This window comes from Microcebus murinus, chromosome 9 (genome assembly GCF_040939455.1).
Source record: "Microcebus murinus isolate Inina chromosome 9, M.murinus_Inina_mat1.0, whole genome shotgun sequence".
NCBI lineage: Eukaryota > Metazoa > Chordata > Mammalia > Primates > Cheirogaleidae > Microcebus > Microcebus murinus.
The window spans coordinates 90179652-90192286 of NC_134112.1; the positions used below are offsets into that span (position 1 = coordinate 90179652).

The following is a 12635-nucleotide window of genomic DNA, read 5'->3' on the forward strand; positions in this document are numbered from 1 at the left end:
AACCACATCTACAAGATGTGACTCCAATGCCATGCCTCTTCTGAAGCCTCTGCAGTGCGCATCTCCATTCCCACAGCCCCGCTGCTCCTTCCTCTCGGAGAGTTGATCGTGTCCTGCCTAGTAGCATGGATATCTGTGTCTCTGCCTTATCTCTCCCACTAGCCTTTGAGCCTCCTGAGGCAGAATTCATACTTGAATCATTGCTGCCTTCCACACGGTATGGGACAGTGGCCTCCAAGCACAGTCGTGGCCCTGCCCCTCATTACTCCTCTCCGCTTATATCATACCTGGTCCGCACTTAACCTGCCACGTTTCAGGCAGGATCATAGAAGTGATCGAGAGACCCAGGCCTGTTCTGTGATCTCTGGGATGTTGCTTGGGGTCTCTGTGCCTCCATTTTCCAGTTGTAAAAAGGAAGTAGTAACAGAACCTTTCTTGCAGGGTCACTTTGAGGGTGAGTTAAAATAACACACGGAAGGGCATAGCACTGTGCCCGGGTTTAGTGAGCATGCAATACACATTAGGCATTATTGGAGGGAGGGAAGCCAATGCAATCAGGTGATGATTCTCAGGTGAGCATGTGACACTACTAACTGCTCACACCATCATTATGCTTTTCCAGGGGTACAGGTGGGCTGCATTTCCCAGTCTCCCCTGCAGTTGGATTTGGCCAGGTGACTAATTTCCACCAATGGCATGTGAACACAAGTGATAAGTGTCACCCCCAGGCTCAATTTTGGCAAAATTTAAAACTAAAAAAATGTTTTCATTTTTTTATATGTAATAAGACTGCTGCCATCAGCCTACCTTTTAATTGGAATTTCACTTCTAGATGGCTTCTGGCTCTTTTGAAGGAAGTTTCTCACCACAGTAGATTCTTCCTTAAAGTTTGATGTTATTTCTTGTTTCTTTTCATCACCTGAACTTTCAGACTCTTCAGTGGTAAAATTATTTTTCTGAAATAATCCATAATTAAATGGAAATAAAGCCACATAAGAAATTGACCAAGTCTGTACAAACTAATCCAAAAGATTTTATATATCTGTGGAAAATCAAAATCTTAATTATCGTGAAACTATTCTGTATTTCGTGTGAAAATCTCTATTAACTATAGGAACATACTAACTTTATAAAAAACACACAGGCTTTCTTTAAGGTACAATGAAATATAACCTATGAGAGATATGCGAAACATTAAGAACAGTATAAGCAGAAGAATCTCTCTCCACCCTTTCCAAAATCAGACAAAAATAAGTTTGTCAAATGTGAACAGTCACATGACAGTGGGTGACACTGTGGGTGACACCCACAATGACCACTACAGGAAGACCCTGTGCTACACAGCTCAGAGACAAGCTTTGAGGAAAGCTGTCATTTGCTTTCCTCCCAGGTGATGATACGTCCTCCTCATCTTTCCATCAAATAATGTACAAGCCAGAGTCTCAGACGTACCAGTGCAGTGCACTCAGGTCCAGAGTCTTCTGACTCAGAAATATCGGAATATCCTGATGATTTACTCCTGAGTTCTGATTTCACATGTGTAAAAAACCCTGAGAAAGAAGGGAAAGGATGAGAAAAAAAGAGAAAGTCATTAGAATTTGATGAACAAGGTACAAGGTGATCTCTAAAGTCCACCTGGCTCTGATGTCTCCCAATCTCTCCTCTTATCCTCTTTTCTCACTTATGTTTTCTCCATTTCTTTCTCCCCTCCAGGTCTTTCTCCCCAATTGACCAAGATACAAACTGAAGTATATACTTAAATATAAGTGTGGTATTTATTAAACATGATTATATATATTTGGGTGGGCTGTCCATTTTATATTTCTTTCCATAAAAAGCTTCCAAAACTAAAACTAGCTATTTACAAGATGCTTTTCACTTCTCCTTTTGTATTAGTTCTATCATTAGGAAAAAAAAAGATAACTTTCTTAAACCTAAAAAGCATTCACATAGTTGGTCAAACCACAATACATGGATACCTAACAGCTTCAGATCAGCCAGTTATATATCTCCTGAAAATTATATACATGCTAACTAAAATAATATATAAAATTCATTAAACTTTAAATTTTTATTTTGGATATTAGAGGCCTATAAAATGTATGAGCCTTCATGTGACTCTTTAAAAACTGATTAGACAAAGGTATGTGACCCACACAAATCCCCTCACTGATAACACCTTCCCTTGCTACTATACCTCACTTGGCATTCACATCATTAGGCACCTCCCTGATGGGTGACCTACTCAGACATACTTCTGATTTTTCAAAACAGTGTTAGGGACACAGAAATTTTCAATCCTACTATAAACTTAAGAACTTTAAAGTTAGCAAGTTACTTAACATATTACCAAATTAGTAATGAAGAAATCTTCAAAATGACCATTAAAACAAACATACTGTTAAGTGGTTTTTGAGATGTTTCATTTTCCATCCCCTCTATTCCTGAACTCTCTTCTATCTTCATCTTTGTCTTTTTTGTCCTTCTTTTATCCTCTTCATTTTCACTATCTGCTGTATAAAGACTCTGATCTGTGAAGGGCTGTCTCTCATCTCTGTATCATGAAGGAAAAATAATCAAGTCAGAAAACAGTGCAAGACTATGTAGTCGAATGATATTCCCCACCTCCTTAATTTACACAGTAGAGAACTGAGACCCTGTCCCCGTATTTTAGTCAGCTATGCAACGGTATGGACTAGGGATATGATGAACAAAGGGAATCTACTGAAAATTAATCTACTTTATACTTTGATCTACTTTACATACTTGATTATTCTTCCATTTGTCAGCAGTAATCGTAGATCATTATCTTTTGCTCTCCATTCAGGTACTGTGGAAGATGGCTGGAGATGTTTGTTGAATTTCCCATTTAGTTTAGAGCCCAAGATGTCCTTAAAGTATAAAAGCAGAAGTTACTTAACCTCCACCCTCAGATAGCCCTGTTTGACTGAAGAATACAGTATACCACCACCTCCCCTGTGGCCCTGCATCTCAAGGTGACACGCAGCTGCCAGGGTGTGGGGACATGTAGCAGTATGACACTCCAGAGTTCCCGAAGTAGAAGATAAAATGTGCATAAAGTGAATTCAAAGAAATATCACTCTTGTACAAAGCTGAATAACTGGAGCAGCACTGCCTTAAGGTATTTTAACTCTCTTCCCCTTGCTTCTTCCTGCCTAAGTGCTAGCTCCTGGACCTTTCCATTCACCCTATCCTTCACTTACTATCTACCTAGCAACAAACAGGTCACCACAATGCTACCACCAGGAATAAAGGCTACTATGTGACATCAAGGTACAATAGTAGCTGGATTTTAATGCATAAAAAAGATTTCCTTTTCATGGTAATTTTTCCCTTAATAATAAACAGAACTTCCAAATAAGCTAAAACTTCCGTAGTGACTATGGGTTAAGTAGGTTTAGAACAATGTAATACTAAAACAATTATATAAAATTTAAAATATTTTAGAAAGTTAAAGTTTCTATGTAACTTCTTTATATCTATTTTAATTCAGAGATACCCCTATCTGATTCATTTTATTTATCTATTTATTCTTATGTTTTTAGTGTTGGGGGTCTTGCTATATTGCCCAGGCTGATCTCAAACTCCTAGGATCAAGGGATCGTTCTGCTTCAACCAACCTCTCGAGTAGCCAGGACTGCAGGTGTACACCACCACATCCAACTCTTCTCTCTCATTCATTTTATTTATTTATTTATTTTTATTTTTTTGAGACAGTGTCTCACTTTGTTGCCCAAGCTAGAGTGAGTGCCATGGCGTCAGCCTAGCTCACAGCAGCCTCAAACTCCTGGGCTCAAGCGATCCTCTTGCCTCAGCCTCCCAAGTAGCTGGGACTACAGGCATGCGCCACCATGTCCGGTTAATTTTTTCTATATATATATTAGTTGGCCAATTAATTTCTTTCTATTCATAGTAGAGACAGGGTCTCGCTCTTGCTCAGGCTGTTTTCGAACTCCTGACCTCGAGTAATCCACCTGCCTCGGCCTCCCAGAGTGCTAGGATTACAGGCGTGAGCCACTGTGCCCGGCCTCTCTCATCATTTTAAATTATTGTCTATCCTCTACTTAAGATATAAAATTATAGGTGATACAGATCTCACCATAAACTTGTAACCATGTTTTATTAAGGCACTACATCAATCTTATTACTGCCTCCCACTCTCCCCCCCTTTGTCCAGTAGGCCAGCACTTTCCAAACTTTAATTAGTTTATTCTAACAGTCTCCCAGTCTAACAGTTATCTAGCCTGATGCTGTTGGCTCAAGCATAGGTTTTCTGCATTTGTTCTTCTCTCTGCCTATAACATTATTCCTCAAATGTCTGTGTATTCATTTGACCTTGAATGATTTAAGTGTCAGTTCAAATCTGAGAGGCTCTCTGACCACCTTAGCTAAAGTACCCAGCCACACCATACCTCTTTATTCTACTGCTCTGTTGTGTGGGTTCTTTCAAAAACACTTATAATCTGAAATTATATTATTTTAGTATATGTCTGTGCCTCTACATCCTTCCAACTTGAACTAGGATGGAAGCTTCATGAGGGCAAGGACTTGAGTTTTGCTCTCTCTGGCATCTTCTCCAGAGCCTAGAAGAGCATGTGGTGTGTGGTAAACATTCAATAATCATGTCAGGAAATCAATGAGGTCTATTCATCCTAATTCTATACTGATAACTAGAAAGATTCAGCACCACTCCTTGAAACAGGCAGAACTACTGGATGACCCCTATAATTTTACAGCAAAAATGAGATAACAAGAATAGTCAGAATGTTCACTTTTTATTACCCCTTTAAAGAACTTTAAGGAATAATGAAGTCTCTTTTTGTTATTATGAAACAATACTTGCCTCTTCCCATGGACACATCTCTAATCTTTTGAGGACTTCCCTGGTGTGGAGCTCTAGGATGTCTAGGTTAGAAGGAGTTCGGACATTATGATCTCGAAGTTTCCTCATCTTTCGTCGGGAATGGTAGGGGGAAGTTGCTTCATTTGAGGATCGTGAAACTGGACACACAGTAGGAATTCCCTGAGATTTAACTGGTTTGCCATTTTCCTCCTTTAAGAATTAAAGTCAGAGTATGTTTATGACAAGATTACTATATACACATCTGACTAATCGTCCATAAAGATATTTCAGAAAACAAAAACTATTCAGTTTAATCATATAAACAAAAGACTAAATCATAAGCCTCAAAGAGCTTTGCTGAGACCTTTATTCCCTTCTCTCCCCCAAACAGGATACTGTGAACATATTTCCTTAATTTTAATATCATATTAAAGGTGGTGTTGTATTCCACTGTATGGATATGCCATAATTTACTTACCTAATGCTCATTGGTATCCATTAAGGCTGCTTCCAGTTCTTTCCCACAATAAGCATTCTTTTCACATACATATTTGCATAAATATGTTTGCTTACTTTTTAAAACACGTTTTAAAATTTTTTCTTTTTAAAGACAGTGTCTCACTCTATTGTCCAGGCTAGAGTGCAATGGCATGACCACAGCTCACTGCAGCCTCAAACTCCTGGGCTCAAGTAGTCCTCCCAACTTAGCCTCCCCAAGTAGCTGGGACTATAGGCCTGTGCCACCACACCTGGCTAATTTTTAAATTTTTTTGCAGAGATGGCCTCTTGCTATGTTGCCCAGACTGGTCTTGAACTCCTGGCCTCAAGTGATCTTCTTGCCTCAGCCTCCCAAAGTGTTGGGATTATAGGCATGAGCCACTGTGCTAGCCAAGATTTACTTTTTAAACCAAAATCACACATCTATGTAGCTTTTAAAATTAAATACTCTATAAGCATATCATGAAAAGTAGTGATCTACTCGTCCCTATCCTTGATGCCCATTCTCCAGAGGCAATCACCTACAACCATTTTTGTTTTTTTGTTTTACTGTGGTAACATACATATAACATAAAATTCTCTATTTTAACCATTTTTAAGTATACAGTTCAGTGCCATTAAGTACATTCAAACTGTTGTACAACTATCACCACCATCCATCTCCAGAAATTTCTCATCTGCACAAACTGAAACTGTATCCATTAAACAATAACTTCCCATTCTCTCCCCTCCCCTCGACCCCTAGCAACTACCATTCTGCCTACACTCCATGAATTTGACAACACTAGGAACTTCATATAAGTGGACTTATATAATATTTGTCCTTTGGTGACTGGCTTATTTCACTTAGCAAAATATCTTTAAGGTTCATCTACATTGTAGCATGTGTCAAAATTTCCTTCTTCTAGTTAATATAAGGCTGAATAATATTCCATTGTATGTATGTACCACATTTTGTTTATCTGTACATCCACTGATGGACACCTGGGTTGCTCAGCCCACCTTTTTGCCATTGTGCATACTGCTGCTATAAACCTGGGTTTACATACATCTATTCGAGTCCCTGGTTTTAATTCTTTTGGGTATTGGGTAGCCATGACTCACAACTCTACTAATTATGATGTTTGTCCCCAGTTTTTTGCCTCCAAATTTCTAAATAACATGTTTATATACTATTTTCAGTTTCTGTTATTACTGGATTACTACTATGCAAGATGAAGTCTTAATCCTTAATCCATACATCTCGTAAACATACACTTACTTCCCTTTCCTTCAATATTCTGTATTTAAATTATGCTCAGTAAAAATTATCAATAACCCAATGACACATAACATAATATTACATTCCTTTCTTTTATATCCTTCCATAATCCCTTGAGTTATCACTGCCTCACTTCCCATCTGCTTTGTTTTCTATGTATTAATTTGTATCACTAATTGATCCCCAAATTCTCCATTAGAAGAATGCAAACATTCAAACGCATTAAGTAATCTATCAATTTTATGTTTTTCTTTGGAGACATACCTCCTGGATAGGATTGCCAGATAAAATACAAGACACCCAATTAAACTTAAATTTCAGGTAACAACAAATATGGAGTTTTTCAGTCTCTTGATCCATCCTGCACTAGCTGCTTTCTGGGCCAGACTTATTCTTCCAGGTGTATTTTACCACTTTAAATTGTAATATTAATTTGGAGTTGACATATTCTCAGAAATGACATTCCCATTTATTTAAGTATTGTTTTACTTCCCTTAATAAAGATTTATAGTTTTTTTCATATAGATTCATACCTGTTTTATTAAGTTTATCCTTAGTTTTAGTTGTCATACATGAGATTTATCTATGTATACATTTACATATATAAGATCAGATATATGACTTTTGATACTAAATTCATTTAAATATGATTACTATCACTCTTTAAAAACAGAAAATATTTTTCTACTATAGCTGAACACATTGAGAATTACACAAACTATTCTATTCATCATTTTAAAATCCATTCAGCATTTTAATATTTCTTAGATATATACCTCTTCCCATTTCCCAAACACAACCCTAACATGATAAGCTGTGAAATTATCAGTTGGCCTTCATTCCGCCACTAATTTCCTCAGTTCAAGCTAGACACTAACAGAACCACCTTCCTGAAGAATTACTTTAATAAAAACACCCTGGCCGGGCGCGGTGGCTCACGCCTGTAATCCTAGCTCTCTGGGAGGCCGAGGCGGGCGGATTGCTCGAGGTCAGGAGTTCGAAACCAGCCTGAGCAAGAGCGAGACCCCGTCTCTACTATAAATAGAAAGAAATTAATTGGCCAACTAATATATACAAAAAATTAGCCGGGCATGGTGGCGAATGCCTGTAGTCCCAGCTACTTGGGAGGCTGAGGCAGGAGGATTGCTTGAGCCAGGAGTTTGAGGTTGCTGTGAGCTAGGCTGACGCCATGGCACTCACTCTAGCCTGGGCAACAAAGCGGGACTCTGTCTCAAAAAAAAAAAAAAAAAAAAAAAAAAAAAACACCCTTTCTTAAACACCTGGAAGAGCCCTTAATTAATAAATTAAAACACCCAATCACAGATTTTATGAGCTTTTATCAAAGGGCATTTACCTGACCAAGTTGCTCTATTTCTGTCCCACCCCACCAACTTCATTGCTTTCTCCCACCCAGCTTCCCTAGCATGACTCATCCCTCCTACATTTTTTCTCTTGCTGTAATTACTTAACATGTATTCATCTCTGAGTAGCTGAAATTAACTGGTTCTGAAAGTTGTGTTTTTCATTTTTAAAGTAACCTAAAGTAATCTGATAACTGCTTATTATTTCATTCCAATATAATATTCTAATTTTCTAAGTCTTTAGAAGCCTGAAAACCTAAGAATCCATCCAAGACTCATCTCATTCTATTACTTCTAAGTGTGTAAGAGTTTTCAAATGTTTGTAGTGTGCTGGTAGATGCATCTGCTTCTCAAAACAGATAGTACTGAAGCATTTACATGATAGTTTTTACTCTTACCTCTATTGCTCGAATTACTTTAGAAAGTTCTTTAATAAGATGTCCAGGTCTAACATTGTCTGGAATTTCAAAGGCATGTTCAGATACAAGCTGTATGTGGATTAACAAAAATAAGAAAATCAGAGTTACTTACATTTTTATAAGTAAAAACTAATTTTCTAAACCAATTTTTGGGTTCTCTAGACTTTATAGACACAGTCAAATACTAGTAAGCCATGTCTCATAGTTCATTAAGTTGGTATAATACCTTCAAAAGAGTTCCTTATTAACACATAAAAATCCTCTTAGATGGCCAGGCGTGGTGGCTCACGCCTGTAATCCTAGCACTCTGGGAGGCCGAGGCGGGCGGATTGCTCCAGGTCAGGAGTTCAAAACCAGCCTGAGCAAGAGCAAGACCCCGTTCTCTACTATAAATAGAAAGAAATTAATTGGCCAACTAATATATATACAAAAAATTAGCCGGGCATGGTGGTGCATGCCTGTAGTCCCAGCCACTTGGGAGGCTGCGGCAGCAGGATTGCTTGAGCCCAGGAGTTTGAGGTTGCTGTGAGCTAGGCTGATGCCACGGCACTCACTCTAGCCTGGGCAACAAAGCGAGACTCTGTCTCAAAAAAAAAAAAGAAACAAACAAAAATCCCCTTAGATGAACTTGTTCCACAGTGAGTTTTACTTTATATGGAGTAGTAACCTTATACTCTACACCTCAAAGCCTACTGTAATTCTTACTACTAATAATTAGTAAGGTAGCTAATTAAGCCTAACATTTAATTCATAATGCATAAATATTTTTAAGGGGAACACAAGCACTAACATAATCCTAGTTTCTCTTGGGAAGTCTAATTTGAATAAATTTTTGTCAATTTTTTTTTTCTTTTAATAATCAAAAGCAGGCCAGGGCATGGTGGCTCACGCTTGTAATCCTAGCACTCTGGGAGGCAGAGGCAGGAGGATCGTTCAAGGTCAGGCGTTCAAGACCAGCCTGAACAAGAGCAAGACTCCGTCTCTACTAAAAAAATAGAAAGAAATTAACTGGACAACTAAAACTGTACAGAAAAGAAATTAGCCGGGCATGGTGGAGCATGCCTGTAGTCCTAGCTACTCGGGAGACTGAGGCAGGAGGATTGCCTGAGGCCAGGAGTTTGAGGTTGCTGTGAGCTAGGCTGACGTCAGAGCACTCTAGCCCAGGCAACAGAGTGAGACTGTGTCTCAAAAAAAAATCAAAAACAAAATAGAAAAAAGATCCCAACAATAGTGAAGAAGAGTTAATTGGTGAGTCACCATATTTAGTGAACTACAAACTATTGTCATTATTTATTATGTGTATGTCAGATATTAATCTCTATATCTAAGAATATCTTGGCTCTTTAGACACATTCAACATACTAGTTTCTACTTTTGCTGTATACTTGGTTTTAGCATCATTTGTTAAAACGAGGTAATAAGAACAGTAATAATAAGTGCCAACTCAGTGCTCTAATACTGTTAAGTATTTACAAACATTAACTCATTTAATCCTTCCAACAACATTATGACATAAATATCACTGTTATTCCCATTTTACAGTTGAGGGAAGTGAGGCATAGAAGTTAGGTAACTTGCCCAAAGTCACACAGCTGGTTTACTAGTAGCAAAGCCAAGATTTGATTCCCAACATTTGACTCCAGGATCTATGCTCTTAAACGTTATGCTGAGCTGCCTCTCATCTTACAGCAAATTTAACAGATATTAATGTAAACATCATGCTTTTTACTTATTTATTTTTGAGACAGGGCCTTGCTATATCTATAGCCCGTGCATGTGTGCAGTGGCGTCATCATAGTTCATTGCAACCTCAAACTCCTGGGGTCATGTGATCCCCCTGCCTCAGCCTCCCAAGTAGCTGGGACTACAGGTGTGTACCACCATGCCAGGCTAATTTTTCCATTTTTTGTAGAGACAGGGTCTCGATATGTTGCTCAAGATGATCTCGAACTCCTGGTTTTAAGAGATCCTCCCACCTTGGCCTCCCCAAATGCTAGGATTACAGGTGTGAGCCACCATGCCGAGCACATCATGCTTTTTAAAATGTACTATAACTGTAATGTATTAACAGTATTTATTATTGATAATGAATTTACTATGCATCAAAATCACTTATGAAGTTTGTTAACAACAGAAGTTCAGATCCTACCCTAGAGCTATTAAATCAGAATCTCTAGAGGAGGATCCAGGGGTTTCATTTTTATAAAAAGCACTAAAGGCAATTCTCATAAACTCACAAATTTGAGAACCACTTGTCCAAAGCCTTCAGGAGGAAATAAATTATACAGTTTTTGCAACATATGCCTGTTTTTATTTTGTTATATAGTTTTAAATTTGCTTGTGCCTTTCCTTGTCATCTAGATGATAGTCTTACAGTGGAAGACATGCTTTTTGTTTCTCTGAATGCTTCCACACTGCCTTGCTCTAGTAGATAGCAATGATAATAAAGTGACAGGGAGTAAAAAATTATTGGGACAGTAACCTACTAATTACTGTTTCCTAATATCTCCTTTTAAAAGCAGGATTTTTTTTTTTTTTTTTTGGAGACAGAGTCTCGCTTTGTTGCCCAGGCTAGAGTGAGTGCCATGGCGTCAGCCTAGCTCACAGCAACCTCAAACTCCTGGACTCAAGCCATCCTCCTGCCTCAGCCTCCCGAGTAGCTGGGACTACAGGCATGCGCCACCATGCCCGGCTAATTTTTTCTATATATATTAGTTGGCCAATTAGTTTCTTTCTATTTTTAGTAGAGACGGGGTCTCGCTCTTGCTCAGGCTGGTTTCGAACTCCTGACCTCGAGCTATCCGCCCACCTCGGCCTCCCAAAGTGCTAGGATTACAGGAGTGAGCCACCGCGCCCGGCCTAAAAGCAGGATTTTTATTTCAAGGGGATACTCAAGAAATTAATTTGGACATGTATTTTCATTAGCTCACACATTTATTAAAGTATTATGTGCAAAGCTCCATGTAGTTAAAATGAAGCTAAGAAAGACAGTCCCTATTTTTCAGGAGCTCAAAACCTGGTGAAGGAAAAATGGATCCATTACTTTATATACAGTTGTTGTAAGCCTACTGGCACAAGAAATATGCTATGGAATCATAAGGGAAGTTAACACTAATTCCAAATGGAAATCTGGGATGACTTTTGGGTGGTGGGAATCAAACTGCAAACTGGACCACATTTTAGTGAAAATGGAAAAGCTCATGCTTAAACCTTGACCTCTCCTATCCTTCATTTTTATATAAATCTAGCAGAATGGTAAAGAGCATAGGCTTTGCAATCCCAGATCTAAGCTTTAAGTTCTAGCTCTACTAGTTCTCTTGGGCAAGTTACTTAAAAAACTCTTGAACCGCCGGGCGCGGTGGCTCACGCCTGTAATCCTAGCACTCTGGGAGGCCGAGGCGGGCGGATTGCTCAAGGTCAGGAGTTCAAAGCCAGCCTGAGCGAGACCCCGTCTCTACCATAAAAATAGAAAGAAATTAATTGGCCAACTAATATATATATATATAAAAATCAGCCGGGCATGGTGGCTTGTGCCTGTAGTCCCAGCTACTCGGGAGGCTGAGGCAGGAGGATTGCTTGAGCCCAGGAGTTTGAGGTTGCTGTGAGCTAGGCTGACGCCACGGCACTCACTCTAGCCTAGGCAAGAAAGCGAGACTCTGTTTCAAAAAAAAAACAAAAAAAACTCTTGAACCTCAGCTTTCCCATATGTAGAACAGGGATACCAATAGCATTCCAACCTCATATAGTTGCTGTAAGGATTAAATGAGATCATGTATGTAAAGACTAAGCACAATATAAGAGCTCAAGGTTATTTATTATTATCTTGTATCTACATGTTCATTTCTTAGTCAACATCCTAAATATACTTGAATTACTTTCTTTTCCAGATTATAAAGACATAACTAAGTACTTAATTCTCGTAAATATGAACAGAAACCAGTACATCATATATACTGTATAATAAAATGCAGGGTTGTAGTTAAAGCATAATCTCTGTTCCCTCTACTACTGGCACTCAGAGGTGCTGCCAAAACAGCATAAGGACTCTATTTTCTTGATCTTGCCACATAAAAAACAACAATGATTTTACCAAAGAAAATAACTTACTTCTTTTTTCATCCATAATTTTAAAGCAGTATGCAGTGCTTTCACTCCCTGTACTAAGTAAGTTTGAGGCTGGAAACCATCTTCTCTCAGTTCTGTAGGAACAAAAGTAGGGTGGACAAAGCAGT

The 12635-nt window shown here is 38.6% G+C and overlaps 1 protein-coding gene across 2 annotated transcripts in view; it reads right to left on the reverse strand.

Annotated features, from left to right (window-relative positions):
* KDM7A (lysine demethylase 7A) overlaps nucleotides 1–12635 on the reverse strand; it is a 90863-nt gene that overhangs the window by 13786 nt on the left and 64442 nt on the right. For both annotated transcript variants that reach the window (XM_020289701.2, XM_076006656.1), the window contains 7 exons: nucleotides 12511–12602; nucleotides 8383–8472; nucleotides 4865–5074; nucleotides 2767–2891; nucleotides 2400–2554; nucleotides 1453–1550; nucleotides 808–956 (listed from right to left, as the gene is read on the reverse strand). In XM_020289701.2, coding sequence (XP_020145290.2) covers nucleotides 808–956; nucleotides 1453–1550; nucleotides 2400–2554; nucleotides 2767–2891; nucleotides 4865–5074; nucleotides 8383–8472; nucleotides 12511–12602 — 919 coding nt within the window. The remainder of the gene's footprint in view (nucleotides 1–807; nucleotides 957–1452; nucleotides 1551–2399; nucleotides 2555–2766; nucleotides 2892–4864; nucleotides 5075–8382; nucleotides 8473–12510; nucleotides 12603–12635) is intronic.